The sequence below is a fragment of the Chiroxiphia lanceolata genome, chromosome 7, assembly GCF_009829145.1.
Source record: "Chiroxiphia lanceolata isolate bChiLan1 chromosome 7, bChiLan1.pri, whole genome shotgun sequence".
Lineage (NCBI taxonomy): Eukaryota > Metazoa > Chordata > Aves > Passeriformes > Pipridae > Chiroxiphia > Chiroxiphia lanceolata.
Window position 1 is genome coordinate 23,768,984 of NC_045643.1, and position 18,684 is coordinate 23,787,667.

The 18,684-nt window shown below is 61.1% G+C and overlaps 2 protein-coding genes across 5 annotated transcripts; one reads left to right on the forward strand and one right to left on the reverse strand.

The window, feature by feature from the left end:
- The first annotated feature begins 5,862 nt into the window (after positions 1 to 5,862).
- LOC116789499 (sterol 26-hydroxylase, mitochondrial) lies at positions 5,863 to 11,171 on the forward strand. Its single transcript, XM_032693398.1, has 9 exons — positions 5,863 to 6,096; positions 8,161 to 8,351; positions 8,611 to 8,810; positions 8,899 to 9,096; positions 9,235 to 9,395; positions 9,738 to 9,904; positions 10,146 to 10,227; positions 10,312 to 10,512; positions 10,608 to 11,171. The coding sequence occupies exons 1-9, from the start codon at positions 5,863 to 5,865 to the stop codon at positions 10,731 to 10,733; spliced, it is 1,560 nt and encodes a 519-aa protein (XP_032549289.1). The 3' UTR covers positions 10,734 to 11,171.
- A 767-nt stretch (positions 11,172 to 11,938) lies between these two features.
- On the reverse strand, positions 11,939 to 16,461 carry PRKAG3 (protein kinase AMP-activated non-catalytic subunit gamma 3). Of its 4 annotated transcripts, none has more exons than XR_004358057.1 (12): positions 16,342 to 16,460; positions 15,843 to 16,069; positions 15,679 to 15,760; positions 15,534 to 15,592; positions 15,212 to 15,257; positions 15,029 to 15,083; positions 14,802 to 14,928; positions 14,529 to 14,694; positions 14,318 to 14,355; positions 13,971 to 14,117; positions 13,716 to 13,885; positions 11,939 to 12,558 (listed from the first exon to the last, which is right to left on the reverse strand). XR_004358057.1 is itself a non-coding variant. In XM_032693400.1 (11 exons), exons 1-11 carry the CDS (start codon positions 16,451 to 16,453, stop codon positions 13,769 to 13,771), a joined length of 1,176 nt encoding a protein of 391 aa, XP_032549291.1. In that variant the 5' UTR covers positions 16,454 to 16,461; the 3' UTR covers positions 13,701 to 13,768. The 4 variants fall into 4 exon arrangements, 1 of the variants encoding a protein (XP_032549291.1); XR_004358058.1 differs by lacking the exon at positions 11,939 to 12,558 and adding an exon at positions 12,570 to 13,507 and having other exon boundaries at positions 16,342 to 16,461; XR_004358059.1 differs by lacking the exon at positions 16,342 to 16,460 and having other exon boundaries at positions 15,956 to 16,065.
- Positions 16,462 to 18,684: the final 2,223 nt, after the last annotated feature.

Sequence of the window (18,684 nt, forward strand, 5' to 3'; positions counted from 1 at the left end):
CCTTGGAATTCTCTTGAGGAAGAGGAGACCTCCCCCAGACCCCAACCCACTCTGCCCCTTGTGACAGCATCCCCAGTGATCCCCATCCTGCTGTTGGGACAAAGCATCCCTTGAGTGCCCCATCCTGCACTCCCCACTGAACTCCCTCTGCCTTGATGCTGTTCTGAGCTCTGTCTCTCACTGCTGACCACACGGCCCCAAGGGCAAGGATTGGGGTGCCCTGCTCCCAGAGCCCCCCTGCCCCATAGCCACAAGGCTGGGGGGCTCTGGCTGCTGGGAGGGAGTGGACAGGGGGAGGAAAGAACGGGCCTTTCCCGCTGCGGGGAAAGTGCAGCGATTTCCAACCCAAACACCCCAGCGCTCAGCGGCCGCATACTTTCCCAGCGTCCCTCCCCTCCTTTTTATTCCTGAGGACATTGGCAATCAAACCCAGGTTGGCCCCATCTCCTGCTCCTGCAGTGAGGTCATCGAGCTGTGTTTGTGACATCCCGGCATCTCCATGGCAGCGCACTGTGATGTCATAAGCTTGGGGTTGCGACCTCACAGCAGGAGGAGAATGATCTTATTAAAACAACATGGTCCCCATCCATGGCTGCTCACAGCCGGGGGACTCCAATGCAGGATAACGGCCAGTGGAGAGGCCTGTGGCAGCCAAGGGGATGGTGAGGATGGAGCCCTCCCTGGGATTGCGTCCCCAGTGAGAGATGTTGATGACTCAGGGCATGATCCAGTGCTCAAAGCAGTGGGCAGTCCCCAGGGCTGAACTCCCAACTGATGCAAACACACAAGCCTTCCTTGTGCTGGGGTGGTGGTGAATTTGGGGACAGTCACGCTGACTTACTCCTCAGGGTCTCCCAGGCTCGGCCACAGTGCTGTCCACCTCCAGGGCCAACTATCTGGGGCCTTATCGGGGTGCAGAGCCCTTTCATGTCAGGCCAGTGGGTGTCAAGTGGAGCTGATGAGGACCTGTCCCCAGATCAGAGCCACCCGGTGCTGACAGCAACTGTGTAGCCCATTCTCAAATGAGCCCCCCCTCTCCCTGGCCAGCACTCCTGCCCCTACCCCATGGCTGGACATAGCCTGGGACATCACTGCCCACCATGCTTCTCATGGCCAACATGTCCCACACACACACATGCACACATTGTACCCCTAAGGAGCCCTGGGCATCCCTTGGGCACTGACAGTTAGGAGACAGATGGACAGAGGGGTGAATGGGAGTGTAGACAGACAAATGGGTGGGTGGCTGTCTGGATGGACAGGTAGGTGTGGGGATGGGTGAGAAGAGTGATGCACCCATTTGTCGATGGATGGATGGATGGGTGAGTGTACTGACAGCACAGTAGATGGATGGCTGTGAGAAACTTACATGTAAGTGTGGATGGATGGATGGATGGATGGATGGACAGGAGAAAGAATGGCCTTAGCACTCTTTAGTGAGCCTGTGTGGTTCTGGATGTTGTTACTCTTTCCAAACAACCAAAATTTCACACAGCACCAGCAAAAGCCCAGCTCTGTCCTGGGAGAGAAGAGAACATTCACGTCCTAAGGGGAGAAAATTTGTCTTTCTCTCTGTGCAGCTTGAGGGTCTGACCTTGTGCTGCTGCAGCAGTCCATCCTCACTGCTAGCACAGGATCTGCTTTCCACTGCTCAGCGGGGAAACTGAGGCCAGGGGGACTGCCTGGCAGTGCAGCAAAGCTGCAACCACCCCTCTTCAAGGAAACATGGCACTGTGGTCAGTCCCACTCCTTCCAGCTCCCTGCATATCTGTCTGTCCATCCACGGGAAGGACACACATCTCTAGGGCTGAGAGTGATGCTGTTGTCCTTGGGCCCCCGCGGGCCGTAAACATGATGTCATGTGGCAACACACACAGCCCGCTCTGTGCGCGGGTCCCCAAATGGGCTTCGCAAGTTTGGCGTGGGAGGCATCAACCATGGCCCACAGCCAAGGGAACTGGAGTTGGGAGATAAAATCAGGTTTGCTTTGGGCTGGAGCAAACAGCCTTTGCAGGAGGAGTAAAGGATAGGAGAGCAGCTGGAGGGGGGAGACACCTCCCCATCTCGGAGAGTTTGTTGAGGAGCAGAGGTGATGGGGGACGCTCCAGGAAAGCCCAGGCTGGTTTTGCCGGTCCCAGGTTGGCTCCCTTCGTGCCTACTTGACTTAGAATAACTCCATAGGCACTTGAAGTCACTAATCAGCCAGGGCCACTTGAGAACAGCCCAGGGCTGCCTCCCGTCTCCTGCGATAACGGGATGCCAGCCCCGGGTTTGCTCCAGCGTCCTGCCTCACATCCTCAGGGAAAGGTCCTGGCCCACCAGGGTCCCATGGGGCACAAAGGAGGGGGAGCCCAGATCAGAGCTTGTTGTCAGGTGCTGAGCCCTGTGCGGTGGTCATGGAGAACACACCAATGTACTGTTTGATTTACCTCTTGTTTCAAAATTTTTGTGCTGTCCCCAAGCCGTTGTCTGGATCTAAGGGGTCAGACAGAGGGAAATGAGGGGAAGGGGACCTTTGGGAGAGGGCCAAGGGGGTCCCACTTGAACTCTCTGTGTGGGAGGGAGCAGCCATCTCCAGGCCTGGGATCTGTCTACATCCCTCTTGATCTTCCCATGTCCCCCCGTGCAGCCCCACGAGCCCCAGCATGGCTCATGACTCAGGCGGTGACAGTGTGGTGACACAAAGTTGACAGGACAAGCCATCTCCAGTTAAATGCTTTGGGTTGTTTACAGTCCTCGGGATCCAGGCTCAGCCTTCTCACAGCCTGGGCTTTCCTGGGCATGAGTCAAGGGATGCCCTCCCCTGGGACACCCCACTTCCCCCCCCCCCAGCCGTGGGAGAGCAAATCAGGGTTAGAGGACGAAGCCCTGGGAAAAATTTCCAGCTCCTGGGTGACACTGCACAAGTCACGTAAAGAAGCTGTGCCTTCATCCCAGCAGGACCAGCAGCCAGGACCCTCCATGAGCAGTGTGTGGTGGATGGGTTGAGCGGCAGAGCAGCACGGGGGGCCCACGATGCCTGTATCTGCATCCACAGGTCCCATCGGTGAGATGGGGTCAGACCTGACACTGCATCCGTGGAATGAGTAGAGTTGCAGCAACCCTGTGGCAGAGTGACACACAAGATGGGACCTGCCACCCCCAGCTCCACATCCCCACTGATAAAGGCAGCATTTACTCTCCCGCCTTTGCCCTGCTTGCCGCCAAGCTGAGCTGGCCCCGCACGGGGGGACCTCCCGGGAGCTGGCGGTGCCCCCGGCTCCTCGCGGCATTCTCCGGCGGAGGATGTGTCATGGCCCAGCCGCTTCCCTTCGGAAGTCCCCGCCGAGCGGCTCTGGGAGGGGGGTGATTCACCCGACCCTCCTGCCCTCCCTTCTGCACGGCCTCCCCCACAGCCCTGGCAGCGGCCCCGGCGGAGCCCCAGGCAGGTCTCCGACGCCGCTCCCGCCGTCCGAGGGAGGGGAGCACAGCCTAGCGACGGGAGCGGGAAGTAGCCAGGATAACGGTGTCCTCTTCCCCGAGCGTGCTGCGGGGCACTGGGGACCGACCCGGGGAGCCGCTGCAGTGGTACAGCCTGCCCTTCCACAAGGTCCTGCTGCACCCGGGTAGGGGTGATCCCAGTACCTGTTCTAGCTGAGTGGGAGAGGGACGGATGGACGGATGGATGGATGGATGGATGGATGGATGGAGAGCAGTCCTGCAGAGAAGGACCTGGGGATACTAGTGGATCAAAAATAGTATATAAGCCGGCAATGTGCACTTGCAGCCAAGAAAGCAGATCGTGTCTGAGACTGGAAAACAAGAAGCATGGCTGGCAGGGCAGGGGAGGTGATGCTCCTGCTCCACTCCACACTCATGAGAGCCCACGAGTGGAGTGCTGCATCCAGCTCTGAAGTCCTCAGTGTAAGAGAGGCATGAACTGTTAGAGCAGGCCCAGAGGCCACAAAAAATAATTGGGGAGCTGGAGCACCTCTCCCATGAAAACAGGGGATTTGGGGTTATTCAACCTGGAGAAAGCACAGGAATATCTTATTGCAGGCTTTCAATATATAAACGGGTTTATAAGAAAAAGGGAGAGAGACTTTTACTCTTTTTGCAAGAGGCGATGGTTTTAAACAGAAAGAGGTGGTAGGGTCCCACTCTCCAGCAAGGGGAAACACGTTAACAGCGGTTTAGGAGGAGCCGAAGCGTCCCCTGCCGGGGGGAGCGAGAACCTGGTGTCCAGGCACCAGGCTGGGAAGCCCCCTAGCAGTCCTGTGTCCGGGGCTCTCTTGCTGCCCCGGCTGTGGGTCTGACATGGGCAGGACAAGCGGGAGAGCTGGCTGTGAGCAGCCATGAGATGGCGGCAGGTACTCGCGCTTGGCTGTCCCAGCCTGGGGTGCCTCAGGGGTGCCTGCAGGCACAGGAGTGCCTGGGTCCCGGCTCAGCTGGCAGAGAGCTCACAAGGAATCAGCCTGGAAACCAGCGCGGAACACCCCCCCACCTCCCGGTGAGACAGGACCAAGGGTGAGAACAGCCCAATCTGAGGGCACAACCTCCCTGTCCAGGACCTTGAACCCACCACCCGATAAGGGTGGTTAATGATCAGCACTGGGGTGTCCCACCCAGAGACATGGTGCTCGACACTCCAGGAGGGACACCTGGACAGACCACTGCCCTGCCCCACTGCCCCAGAACCTGGTGCCAGTGCCAGGCTGGCCAAAGTGGACATGTCCTGCATCCATGGTCCAACACCACCACAGCAGGATCCTGCTCATGGACTAGACAGCTTGGCCTGCACGAGGAGCCGGTGCCATTCTCTCCCTCGCATGAAGACAAAAGAAACCTGCCTCTGGTTGTGTTGCCAGCAGCCACGATGGACATACTAAGGTCTCCCTACTGTAGTCTCAGCTGGCAGCACCTGGAGGAAGCGCTGAGAGAGGCCCTGGGACATCTTAGACCCAGTTCCCCAGGGCACCATCCTACACTGCTGGGGGACAAGGCAGGCACAGCGGGATGACAGGCAGGGGACAGAGGCAGGGCAGAAGAGCTCAGTCAGTAAGGGCAAGCAGCCCTGAAGAGCAGGCCCAGTGGTGAGCCTGGTGCTGATGCAGGGTGCCCAGGGTCTGGGATGTGGTACTCAGTGCCAGAGTGCAGTGCTGGTACTGGCACACGTTGTGCCATGCCTGGTCCAGTGCCCGGTGCCAGTGCCTGGTGAGCAGTGCCCATGTGCCATGCCCAGTGTGCAGCACCTGGAGCTGGTACCAGTGCTGGTGCCACATGCTGCGTTGCACGGAGGGTGCTGTATCTGCTATGCCATTTATCAGGGACTGGCTGCCAGCTGCCTTGCGCATGGTGCCATCATGCATAACGCGTGGGACCACGCATTGAGTACCATTGATGGCAGTTCCGTGTACCTAGCAGGCGGTGCATGGCGTGTGATGATGCTGAGCAGTGTCCAGCGTCCAGTATTTGGTGCATGGGATATGGTACCCGGTGTGCTGTAACGAGCATCTAGAACACTGCAGCCGGTATCCATGGCCCGGTAGCAGGAGTGCAGCAGGCGGCACAAGGTGCGCGGTATGCACTGCCCGGTGCCGAGTGCCCGCGGAGCAACAGCCGGTACCCCGTACCCAGTGCGCAGCAGGCGGCACCGCAGCCGGTACCCGTTGCGCAGCGCACCGGGTGCGCGATTCTCGATTCGCAGTGCGAGGTACCCAGTGCGCCGTGCCCGGTGCGCGATGCTCAATCCCCCGTGCGCGGTGCCCGGTGCCGGTGTCCGGTTGCCGCCCCCGCACCGCCCCCCGCACCGCCCCCGGTGCCGCCCCCCACCACCCCCGGTGCCTCCCCGCCCCGCTCCGTCCCGTGCGCTGCCGACGGAGCATGGCGGGCCCGAGCGGTGGGGCCCGGCGGCTGCTGCTGCCGCTGCTCCTGCGCCCCCGCCCGCCGCCCTGCAGCAGCCCGGGACCGCCGCGCAGGACCGGGGGCTCGGCGGCGGCGGCGGCGGCGGGGCCGGCGCGGCTGAAGGGACCGGAGGATCTACCGGGGCCGGGGCTGCTCCGGACTTTCGTCTGGCTCTTCCTGCGGGGCTACTTGCTGCACACACACCGGCTGCAGGTGCGCCGGGACAGTCCGGCCCGGAGGCTGCGGGAGTGCGGGGGTCGGGGTGCGTGGGGGCCTGGGGATCGTACACGGGGGCGTGGATGGGGGGGCTGGGAGAGGTGCGTGGGATGAAGGGGGTTCCGGGTGGGCTGCAGGGCGGATGCTGTACCCTGGAGAGGCTTTGCAAGGGAGGGATTGGGTGCGGGCTGGGGGCAAGGGGAGATGGGCTCCAGGGAGGGGGAGAGCCGCCAACAAGTGATGGCAGGGAGTTGAGCGGGGGCGGCAGAGCAGGGAAGCGGAGGGGCTGGGAGGTGGGGAGCACCCCGGCGTCGTGAGGTGGTGCTGTGGCAGTGTGGAGAGGGGCAGCAGAACCCAGTGACCCCGGGAGGGTCCAGCCAGCCCAGGGCTGCCCCAGCATACCCGAGACAGCCAGACAATCTAAAGGGCAGCGATTCGGGGACATCTCACGGGGTCCTGGCATTCCCAGGCTCCCAGCTGTGACAAGCTGGAGGGGCAGCAGTTTGGGGGGCATGTGACCAGGGAGGTTTTTGGGCAGATGATACCCAGGCATGCAGGGGAGGGATAGACAGGGATGTTTGTTTTCTTCTGTCAACACTTCCTCATTCTTCCGATGAAGCAAGCGATGGGCTTGGCTGGCTGCAAGCCAGGCAGCATCTTCCAGCGCTCTGGAGCTCTGACCGGCCAGAGAAGCGTGTGGGATCAGGCCTCCCTGGCACCTCAGTGCACCAGACACTGCTGGTTGGAGAAGGGGTTGTCACAGGGCAGTGGGATCTCAAGTAGTCATGCGAGCTCCCTCATGCTCCCCCCTGCCCTTGGGACTCTGAGCACAGCCTGGCTTTGCAGAAAGGTGCCCACATGCTCTGGAGGTGCCTTTCTCCAGATCCCAGCAGCTCTGGATTCTTTCATCCCTGCTCTCCAAGGCCTGCACTGTGTCAAGTCCTGGCTGCCAGCAGATGCTGATGGGCAGGCTTCAACCCAGGCCACAGCTGCCCCATGCCCACTAGCTGCCTGCTGTACCGGGGCGGCTGTCCCTCCCCCTCCTCCTGCCACCATGCACGAGGAACGTCTCCCTGTGGTGACGAATCCAGCTGAATCCAGGCGCAGGCTGCGATGCAGTCAGTCACCAAGGGAGATTGTACCACGTGCATCCCCGCAGCCACGGGGAACGGGGATCAGGGCTTCCCTGCTAGGCCCCCCTCAGCTCCCCATGCTTGACCATGCTCTCCAGAGGCTCTGGCAGTGCCTGCCTGGGATGGTGAGCAACCCTGGGACATGACCCTGTGCAGATCCACTTGCAAAGGGGTGCCCAGCTTCCCCCAAGGAGGGGGGCATGGTGCTCCCTGGTAGGGAGGCAGGCACGGAACCCTTGGGTGCAGCAGAGGAGAGGGGAGCTGCAGCCAACAGAGCCCAGAGCAGGGCTGATGCTGTGGATGTCTCCCAACTGATTTGTGAGCCTGTGGCCCCAGGGCCATGCCCTAGAGGTGACAGCCTGCTCTGGGAGCAGCCCAGTCATGCCCTGGCCTGGCTCTGCCCTCCTACCACTGATCATTAACCACCCTTTTGGATGGTGAGTTCAAGGACCCACTCAGGGACCATTGTCCCCAGGTTAATCAGAGCTGGGGACATGCTGGAAGCGCAGAACATGGACCTGCTGACGGCTGCTGCAATGGTCCTGCATCTCAGCCCAGACCTGTGCTTGGCAGTTTTCCTTGTCCCTGCTGTCCTCTCTTGGTCTTCCTTCCCCAAAAGACCCACCAGGCTCCCTGTGCATCTCTGGGATGGGTGAGGGACATGCCAGTCTGTGCTGGGAGTCTGTGCCTGGTGTGCTTAGTGCTGGCAGAGGTAATGAGCCTGGAGACACCAGCCCAGGCCATCTGCAGAGCACTTCAAGGATGGTGCCAGCTTGGAGAATCAGGAGCAGGTGCTTGGCCTCAGCTGATGCTGGGGGGGTCCGTGGGGTGGGTGCAGAGGGTGCTAGGCACGTGCAGGGCAGCATTGGAGCAGGGAGGGTCTGCCCCAGCCCGTCCCATTCACCCTGCCATGGTTTGTGCATTGCAGGTGATGTCCCGACGTCTTTATGGCCCTATCTGGAAGTCGACCTTCGGGCATTATAGGAACATCAACATTGGGAGCCCAGTAGTGCTGGAGCAACTGCTACGGCAGGAGGGCAAGTACCCTATGCGGAGTGACATGGCCCTGTGGAAGGAGCACCGGGACACCCGGAGCCTGCCCTACGGACCCTTCACTGAGTGAGTCCTGTCCTGGCTGTCCTCTGTGGAACAGCACACATCTTCTGTCCCTTCCTAAGGTGCCTAGGTGGCAGCTTGTGTTGCTCCCTCTCCCGCAAGCTGCATGTCCCCACCAAGGAGAAGGGCATGGCCACGGCCATGGTGGGTGGAAAGACCCCTGGGGTGGTTCCAGGCTGGAGTTGGGAGTGTTGGGACACCGCTGCCAGCCACTGCCCCCTACCCATCCATGCGCCCGGTGCTGAGCCTTGCCCCCATCCAGGGAAGGGGAGCGCTGGTACCGCCTGCGCCAGGTCCTCAACAAGCGGCTGCTGAAGCCCTCGGAGGCAGTGCTGTACGCGGATGCCATCGGGGAGGTGGTGTCAGACCTGATGGTGCGGCTGCGGGAGGAGCGGAGCCGCAGCCCCTCAGGGGTGCTGGTGGGGGACGTGGCTAACCTGCTCTACCGCTTTGCCCTCGAAGGTAGGGGGTTCTTCCCCCTCACCCCTGCCCTGCCCTGCCCCATTCTTCCCATCTCCCCAGAGGTCTGGATGCTGTCTGTCCCCTACAGGGATCTCCTATATCCTCTTCGAGACCCGCATTGGGTGCCTGAAGCAGCAGGTCCCTGCCGAGACCCAGCGCTTCATTGACTCCATCAACCTCATGTTCAAGAACTCCATCTTTGCCACCGTCCTGCCCCGATGGAGCCGCAAGGTGCTGCCTTTCTGGGACCGCTACTTGAACAGCTGGGACACCATCTTCGCCTTCGGTGAGCAGTGATGATGGAGACCCAGCATGGTGGGATTGGACTCCCTAAGGACACTCAAAAGTGGAGCACTCCCTGGCCCCATGTCCTTTTGGAAGCCCTCACTCTGTCAGCACTGGGTCCCACTCTCTGTTCCTGCAGGCAAGACCCTGATTGACCGAAAGATGAAGGAGCTGGAGGGGCAGGTAGAGCGCGGCAAGGAGGTGTCTGGCTACCTGAGCTACCTGCTGGCCAGTGGCAGACTCAGCCTGGATGAGGTCTATGGCAGCGTGGCTGAGCTGCTGCTGGCTGGTGTGGACACGGTGAGAGCTGCTGCCAGGAGATCCCTGCTGAGCTCCCATGCCCAGGGGAACCCATAGGGCCATGCTCAGCCCAGCCCCTGCAAGCTCTGGCCTGGTGGCTAGGAGGCTGATGCTCCCCAGGAGCAAACTCTCAGGGATCAGTCAGGACAGACACTGTCCTCTGCTCTGCTCCCTGACATGCTCCCCATCCCACTTTCCTCTGTGCCTGCTGCCCCTCACCCCTGACTTTCCTGCACACCAGAGCAGGGGTTCTCTGGTGCCATATTGGAGCTGTGCTTGGTACAAGGCTGCTCAGGTACCAGCGCCAATTCTCTCACTCCCCTTGATTCTCCACTCCCCCAGACCTCCAACACGCTGTCCTGGGCCTTGTACCACCTCTCCCGGGACCCAGGCATCCAGGAGACCCTGTACCAGGAGCTGAAAGCTGTTGTGCCTCCCAACCGGTTTCCTGCTGCTGAGGATATCCCCAAGTTGCCAATGCTTCGGGCCATTATCAAGGAGACACTGAGGTAAAGCCCAACCTTGCCCCTGCCCCAAGGTCCTGGTCATCAGCCCCTTCTCCAGGGGGGAATGCACCAATGAGGCAGTATGGGAGGCTAGATTTCAGTCCCTCAGGACCGCATATATCCACCTCCTCCCTAGGGAGCTGCTGAGAAGTAGGGGATGCTCCCCCTTGTCCTGCTTGCAGTTCTCTCCCTCTGGGATCTCCAGATGGGTCCTGCTCCACCGTTAATTCTTCCCATATCCCAGGGTCTACCCCGTGGTGCCCACCAACGCCAGGGTCTTCTATGAGAAGGACATTGTCATCGGAGACTACCTCTTCCCCAAGAATGTGAGTGGGGGTTGTGGCGTGGGGACCTCCACTGCCCTCAGTGGGGCTGGGTCGGGTCATTAACCCCCACTTACTGCCCTGCAGACCCTCTTTGTCCTGGCACACTATGCGATGTCCCACGATGAGACCTACTTCCCTGAGCCTGAGCGGTTCCTGCCCCAGCGCTGGCTCCGGGGATATGGCTCCCCCCACCACCCCTTCAGCTCCATCCCCTTTGGCTACGGGGTTCGCGCCTGCGTCGGACGCCGCATTGCCGAGCTGGAGATGCACCTGGCCCTCGCCAGGGTGAGTAAGGACCCCCACTCTGGGTATCTTGCCATGAGCTGGGCTGGGGGCCCCAGGGAGTCCCGAAGGCACTGCCACCCCCCTTTTTCCCACAGATCATCCAGGCATTCGAGGTGCGGCCAGACCCCCGTGGTGTGGAGGTGACATCTGTGTCCCGCATTGTCCTCGTGGCCGACAAGCCCATCAACCTGGAGTTCATTGCTCGTCCAGAAGCCCCCTGACTGCGCGTCCACCCCTGACCCTGGGTGCCAAATGGAGAACCCCCACTGCCCCACAGGGAGGGGCAGGCAGGAAGGCAAAACCATCCTCTGCCCAGCTTGGGTTGGGGGCTCCTAGCCCCACTGTGGGGAAGAGGAGGAGGATAAGAGATTGCCCTCAAATTGCCCCTGGGGCACTAGTAGCCCCCTATCCCAAATCAGCGGGAGGCTTGGGGAACTGCTGTGCCTTTCACACACTTCAGGGGGTTGTGTCCCCCCCATCCCGTGCCCAGCTGGGCTACGCTGGGGACCTGGGAGCTCTGTCAGGGCAGGGGGAAGCAGGGAGGGATTTTGCAGCCGTTCGGTGTCTCCTTCATCCTGTCCTTGTGTAGCTGCGCGTGGATCTGTGCCTGGAGCCAGGACATCTGGGTCTTTTCTGAACAGCTGACCTTGGCCTCAGAAGCTTCTCTGTTCCTCAGTTTGACCCATGCCTCCCAGGGGAGGGTTGAGCGTGTGCCGGGTTTGGGGTTTGCGCCTCTCCCCAGGGGCGGAGCTGGGAAAGTGAAGCAATAACACAGCTCATCCCCAGCGATGGGAAGAGGCCTGTCACCACCCACCACTGGTGTCATGTCCCTTGGCAGAGCCAGCCAACACAGGAGGGGTGTTTAGCACCCAGGACCTTCCACTATCAGCTGCTGTTCACTGAGATGCTGATATGGGGTCGCAGGAATGGCAGGGCTTGCTCCAGGCAAAGCAGACAGAGAAAGATCAGCTCAGCACCCCCCACCCCCAAGTGGGGACATGGGGCTGATATCCAGGGCAATCACAGGGGCTCAGACCTGGTAGCGGCCACAGGCAAGGGGTGCATTGCCTCTTACCCAGGGTCCTGGGGCATGGGACACCCTAACAGTGAACCACTCTCACCTTCCTACTTCTTGGACTGAGGGAAGCAGCAGGCAAAAACCTTGCTGACACCAAGGCTGCTGTGCCCCCTGAAGGGCCCTCACATTACCACTGTAATCAAGGCTGCATGTTCTGTTTCCCTGACACCTTGGCTCTACCCCCCTGTGCCCATACCACCCTTGCTGGCATTCCAGGCTGGGTTCCCCAGCCCTGCCAAGCAGCCAGTACCCCCTTCCGAGTCCTGCTCTCTCCAGAGGAGCTATGCCCAGCTTTATCCTAGAAAGGCAAGAGGCAGTTCTTAGATGAAAGGCAAGAGGCAGTTCTTAGATCAGACTCTTTGTTACAACGAGGCTGAACAGACCAATAAATAAATAAATATCCCCTGCCCACCCCAAAACGTACACAGGGTCGCCATGCAAGTGCCCATCCTGGTGCCAGCTCTGGCACAGGCTGTGCCTCTGCCAGGGAGCTCAAGCCCCATGTGACCCTACAATAAGCAAGCCTGTGTGTGCAGCTCAGCCTGTGCTACCAGGCACTGGGCACAGATGGTGGGACTGTGTCCACCAGGAGGGAGCAACAGTGGAAATGCTCAAATCCAGCAGCAGGATGGGAGTGGGGTGACCAGGTCTTCTGGGGCTGTGTGGGTCTCTGTGCCCAGCCACAGGCATGTAGTGGCTCCTCCAGCACAGTGCCCATCAAGCATCACTGTGTGCTCACTGGCAGGAGGCACCCTTGGGCCCCCTTTTCCACATTTTCTGCCTCCCCAAGGCTGGCAGGATCTGGCCCTGGACTCAAGACGAGCCCCAGGACTGGGGTGAACAGGCAGATCCTCCCTGCGGAGAGCCTTCAGGCCAAAGCCTCCTTCTCACAGGCCGTGCAAGAGACCCCCAAGTCAGACAAGACAGTGGCACTTCCTGGTGTCTTCAGAGTGAGGATCGATGGATGCCTGCAGGGCAAGAGAGCATGCGAGGCCATAACCCCAAAACAGTGCTGGACTGGGCACCCTGTGGCATTGCCCTCCCAACCTATCCTGGTGGACACCGGGGTCTCGCCTCCATTCCTGGCTTGAATGCAATCTCTGGGACAGGAGGGAGGGCAGCTGGCCTGGAGAGGGCCCCCTGCAGCTCCTGATCCAGCCATCCCTGTGGTCACCAGGGATGGGGTAAGTGAAAGCACCTTGATTGGGAAATGGGGGGAGGAGGGTTGTGTGTGTGACTAACACACACCACTCCCAGTCCCCTCCTGTCCAGAGCAGCTGGGCACTGCTGGGGGAACTGGTGGACACAGGCCTGTCCCAAGCCCATTCTCCACCACTACCCCAAAAAAAGCATCGTTACCCTTGGAAAGCAACTGAGACCCAGGGCCAGCTCTCCCCTCCCCATTCCAGCCCTAAAGAGCTGCCACAGTGGGTGCAAGCACAGTGCCCGCCTATCACCAGTGAGGACTCGCCAGGCAGTGGGTGAGCAGAGCCAGCTGCAGGCAGTTGGGCAGCATGGTCCCAGTGCCACCTGAGAGTGAACCCTGTCCCTGGAGCAGGCAGTTTTGGGGCTGCTGCAGGTGGAGGGGTTGGGGGCCTCTGCCAGCCAGGGCCCATGGGTCAGCTGTGGTGCGCACACGGCTAGTCAATAGCAGCACGTCATGAGGGTGCAAGTGGAGATCTGTCCCTTCTGTGTCCCCCAGGAATGGCACTGGAGGTGCTCAGATCGCAGGGTTTGAGGTGAGATTAAAAATAGATTTTTATCTTAGGGTGCATCACACCCCAAAACCCTCATCCAGCCCAAAGCCCAGAGACCTGCAAAACCTGCCTTCCACTGCTTGAATGGGGGTTTAGGGGGGCTGTCTTCATGGCAAATGTCCTCATCCTTCCTCACGGACACCAGGGATCCCCTGTGATTCTTGTGTACCCCAGGACAAGCAGCATCTGGGTCCTGCTGTCCCCACCTGTGCACCCAGCACTTCCAGACCCCAGCCCCAGCCTCCTTCATCCCCCAGGGCCGGTTTGGCTGGGGTGGAGGCAGGTGGTCTGAGCAGGGAGGTGGCCAGGTGCAGGTGACCCCATGTCAGGGAGGGAACAGGCCCACAGTGACAGGGGACAGCGCCTACCTGAAGTGGAGAGAAATGGAGAGTGCAAGTGGAGAAAGATGGAGCGCCGTGGGCTAAGAGTTAAGAGCATCGATACCTGCGGGAGTGAGCACAAGGGCCTGGAGGACGTCAGAGAGGGAGACAATGCCCCGCGGGTACTGGTTCTCATCTACCAGAACCAGGCGATGGACCTGTGGGTGCAGGCAGAGCATCACGGGCAGGCCGGGCAGCTGGCAGGTGTGGCTGGTGCCGGCACAAGGCACCCCAGCCACTCACCTGCTCCTTGGCAAAGCGGTCAATGATGTCCTCCATGTGCTCATGGGGGTAGCAGGTGATGACCCCCTCCAGGCAGATACTGCGCTGCCGCAGTGCCTCTCGCACACTGATGTCCAGGTTGTTGTAGGTCTTCTGAGCTGCCAGGTGCTGTGGGAGGTGTGACCCCAATGTGTCCTCACACCCCGTTGTGCCAACACAGAGGGGACACTGAGTGCTGGGGATGCACGTGTGCAGGACACTGCATTTGGGGTGGGTTTACACAGGCACAGATAAATGTGAACACCCCCTACCAGCACATGCAAGGGGCCACATTTTTGTCCAGGTTTGCAAACACACAGGGTACTCACAATGACATCAAACCGGGAGTACAAGCCAACCACTTGCCCTGCAAAGAGAAACAGTGTAGTAGCTGGGGAGGGGGCCTTGGGGATCATTTGCCATGTTCCTTGCATCCCCCAAGGGGCAGCCCAAGGGCCAGGAGAGGGCTTTTGGATGGGGATAGGGATGGAGCTGCTGGCAGAGGGAAATGAGGGGGTCACTTTCCTCCTCCCCAGGTACCGGCATCATTGATGACGGGCAAGGCAGAGACACGGCGATCCACGAAGATATCCAAGGCAGTGTAGATCGGGGCAGTCTCAGGCACGACAGCCAGGTCACGGAAGGTGCCAATGCGCAGCTCCTGCACTGTTTTTTTCAGGAAGCGTGGCTTGGGAATGGTAGAGCCCTGCAATGGGTCAGGGCAGGGCTTGGCTGGCACCTACACACATTTTGACACCTTTATTTGTGCCCCTAGACACCTGCCATGTGTGTGCACACAGCCCCAGCACTCACAAAGATGTGGAGAAACTTGAGGATGCGCTTGTGCGTCAGGATGTGCAGGACATTGCCCGAGACAGGCTCGATGACAGGCAGGCGGTGGATTTTATGCTTGATCAGGGAGTAGACAGCATCAAAGAGGCTGTGGGTGATGGGGACATCGTGGTGGGATAGGGCTGCAACACAGGCACACACACCCCCACCCTAAGGGGTGTACTCACCCCCAGTGGACAGGCTCTCACCTATTGCTTGGGGAGATGTAGACCAATGGCTTGAAGGAGCCCTGCAGGTACACCTCTGCCAAGGGAGAGAGGTGGAAGAGGGGGTCCTCCAGCCCTCTCATGCAGCCCCACAGCTCCAGAGCTCACCTCCATGCCCTGCGCAACATCCCCAGCCCAGCCACCCCTATCACCCATGATTTTTACCTCTCCACGTCTCAATCTTGTGCTCCTCCACTTCGTAGATTTGAACCTGAGGGCAGGGAAATGCTCTGTTCATGGAGGCTCCATGGGGGACTGAGGGCACTGTGAGACACTGCCCCCTTCCCCAGGCCTCCCACCCCATCACCCTAAAAACAGGAATTACATTTTCAGTGCCAGGCAGAGGGGCAAGAAGCAGATGCTGCCCTGGCCCAGAATCATCCCCTGGTCACACTCTAGTGATGAAGAGGAGACCAGGAGAGGTGGGGACAGCCCCTCCCTGGCCCATGCATGCCCCAATCCCCCATGCCCTCCCCACCGCACTCACCAGGGGTGAACGGTAGTAACGGTGCAGGATGTTGATGAAGTCGGTGATGGTGAGCATCCCTGTGGAGACACGTGGGGCTGGCAGCACTGCCTGCACCCTAACTGCCAGGCCAGGGAGGGGGCCAGGCAGCACTGCTGGCACTCACCCACAAAGCTCTGTGTCTTGCTATCCCAGAGTGGGGCAGCGCGCACCCCATTGGCCACCAGTGCCACAAAGGCTTTCTTGATCTGCTGACAGAGTGGAAAGGGATCAGGGGGTCCTGAGCCTGCTCCTCCACTGCCCATCCCCACTGATCCCCCGCTTTGCCACCTCCAGGGAGATGTCGAAGACGACAAGCTTGCAGCTGGTGGGGATGGCATCATAGCAGCAGTGGCTCCTTAAGAAGTGCATGTAGACCTCGGCGTCAGGGCTCTGAAACTCACTTTCTGGGCCCAGCCCCAGTATCTCATTTCCCAGTGTGAAGGTGACAGATCTCCTTTGCCTGTATTCTTCCTCCTCCTCTTCCTCCTCCCTGGGGCATAGGGCCTCCGGGAACTCTGCAAGAAAAGCCATCCCAGCCCCAGCCAGTGAGCTGAGATGCTGGGTCTCAGCAACTTCCTGCCTGGGGGGAGCAGGGGATGCTCCCAACAGAGTCTCCCTGTTCCCTACTCCACAGGGGCAACACAACAGCACTGCAGTTCTCCAGCCTGGGGTGCACTTCAGCCGAGGAGTGGGGTTGACGAGGGGTATGGGCAGAGGACTGATGTACTCATCACAGGAGTAAGGCAGTTCCCCCCTCCTACACACCTAGGCTCTACCTGCTACCCACCTTCCTCCTCAGGGCAGGAAGCAGTATCCAGCAGCGCCACCTGAGAGGGCACACAGCAAGGAGGGGTCAGCAGGAGTCCAACCTTTCCCCCACCCATGGATGCTGCTTGCATCCACCTGGCTACTCCGGCCCACCCAAGCTGGACAGAGAGGACTGTCCTTTCAGGGTGGGGATGTGGGCAGGGCCTAGCCCCCAGTCCCCCCTGGGCAGCCCCCTGCCAGTGCAGGATCCCCAGAGCCTGCAGTCTGCATGGTGGCTCCAGCCCAGGGCACCCAGCTTGTTTCCCTGCTCTGGGGGGTCAGTGGGGGTCCCCAGAGAAGGGCAGGACAGGGCATGAATGGCAGGACCTCCCGTCTTCTCTCTCTGCTGTTGGAGCCCAGCAGGTCCCACAGCGGCTCTGAGCCCATCCTCTCCCAGCCCCAAGGTGTAAATCCTGGTCTTGCTTCTTCCCGTGCCGGGAGCCTCGCCATCCCCACTGACTTCCCCCAGGGACCAAGTCGTCCCAGGAGACCTACAATAATGAGGGGGCAGCCCCAGAAGGGAGGTCACAGGGCCGGATGGCTGACCCTGTGCTCCCCAAACCCCAGGAGACTCTACCGTAACACAGCAGCACGTGCAGAGGGAAGAGCAACCCCGGCCACAAACGTACCTGACAGAGCTAATGTTTACAGGTCACCCTAAAATAACGAAGGCACAGAAACAGGGACTGCTCCCTAAGGAGCCCAGAGCCAGCCCCGGGAAGGAGACCCTGCATACACGTCCCCCAACCCTTCCCAAGGGGCTGGGGACAGCTAGGACAAGGGCATCCTTGTCCCCATGGCTCCATGTCTGTGGGAAGGGGCCCGCCAGCCCCCCATACTCCCCCACCTCGGGGATGGCCTGTCCCCGAGTGAGGGGCTATCGAGCCGGGCCCCCCACCCGGCCCGGCGGTACCTGGGACACAGCGGGGCCGCGGAGCCGCTCCATGCTGACTATCTGCGGGGCAGCGCTGCTATTCTGGGCCCGCGGCTGGCGTGGCCCCGGCAGATAGGGTGTCAGCGAGCAATGCCAACCGTGCCCCCGCCACCGCCGCGGGGGGGGACACCGCCGACACGGCCACGCAGCACCCGCAGCCCAGGGCTGGAGGGGGGGGCCGCGGCTCCGAGGAGAGCGTTGGCCCTGGGAATCCGAGGGAAGGGGTGATGGAGGGGTGGCTGGGGGCAGAGAGCGGGAGGACACCCCGCTCCGCGGACCCCCGTTCTCCAGGAGCGGTGCTCAGCGCCCTGCCCGCCGGGTGGTGCCCCCGCCCCATCGCGGGTGGGGAACACAGTGTGTTCCACTCCCCGGAGGTGTTGAAGAAGGGCTGGGTCCAGTCACGGGCTGAGAGGCGGCCAGAGCGGCTGCGGACCCCTCGCCCTCGACGCTGGCCAGCCCTGCCTGCCCCTGCCCGCCCCTGCCCAGGGTCCTGTTGCGGCTCACTGTGCACAGCTACCCCGGCCCCATGGCAGGGGCAGCCCGACCTGCTGGGGAACTTCCTTGCCGCCTGCCCGCCCTCCGCCCTCTCTCGGCTCCATTTCTATTTCAGGGAGGTTCAAATAACACCTTGGCCAGCTGTCGGGCCGGCCCGGCGCAGCCGTGGGCGAGCGGGCTGGTGGCTGCCGGGTCAATGGGACAGGGCTCTGCTTGGCTCCAAGGGACAGCTGGAGACACTGGCCCGTGGCGGGGTGGAAGGAATCCCCTGGTGCTGCCTTACGGCAGGCGGGAAGAGGAGGGACGAGGCCGAGAGCTCGGTACTGGGGTGACAGGAGGACACAGCCGGGTGGCCCGTGCCCCGCAGCGGTGCAGAGAGCGATGGGGGCGGGCCGCTACAGCTGTGCCGTGCAGAGCAGCCTGGCTCCAGCCTGGCCATCGCGGGTGCTGGCAGCAGGGAAGGGCGCAGGCATCTCCACTTTCGGAGGCTATTTTCAGGTGCTGGAGAGAAGCCGAGGAGAGATGAGATTGTCACCAAGGAGACCGGAGAAACAGGGCCCAGTGCCGGGAAACGGGGGGCTGGAAGGAGAGGGGAAGGAAGGGCTTTCTGTAAGCCCCAGGGCCCACACAAGAAGCTCAGCATCTCCTCTGGTCCCCAACAACCTGCCCAAGCGGCCAGCATCCAGCTAGCGGGCTGGGGCAACGTAACCCTGTACAGGCACCCAACCCTTCCTCCTCCTACTGTAAGGCTGGACTGCTCTGTTCCCCTTGGTTACAGGTCCACAGGAGAGTCCCTAGGACAGAAGGCAGTGATGCTGGGAGCTGCTCCTCCACACAGGGGGGCAGACACACCTGCCCCCCAGGGCAGCAAGAATTATCCATGCTCAGAGAAGG

Excerpts from the sequence above, each read along its gene's own strand:
- LOC116789499 (XM_032693398.1), top strand. The coding sequence starts at position 5,863 with ATGGCGGGCCCGAGCGGTGGGGCCCGGCGGCTGCTGCTGCCGCTGCTC. Across the intron at positions 8,811-8,898 it reads CTACCGCTTTGCCCTCGAAG|GGATCTCCTATATCCTCTTC; the intron begins GTAGGGGGTTCT and ends TGTCCCCTACAG. Across the intron at positions 9,905-10,145 it reads ATTATCAAGGAGACACTGAG|GGTCTACCCCGTGGTGCCCA; the intron begins GTAAAGCCCAAC and ends CCCATATCCCAG.
- PRKAG3 (XM_032693400.1), bottom strand. The coding sequence starts at position 16,453 with ATGCAAGCAGCATCCATGGGTGGGGGAAAGGTTGGACTCCTGCTGACC. Across the intron at positions 15,593-15,678 it reads CAAGACACAGAGCTTTGTGG|GGATGCTCACCATCACCGAC; the intron begins GTGAGTGCCAGC and ends GTGTCTCCACAG. Across the intron at positions 15,084-15,211 it reads CAAGATTGAGACGTGGAGAG|AGGTGTACCTGCAGGGCTCC; the intron begins GTAAAAATCATG and ends CTCCCTTGGCAG.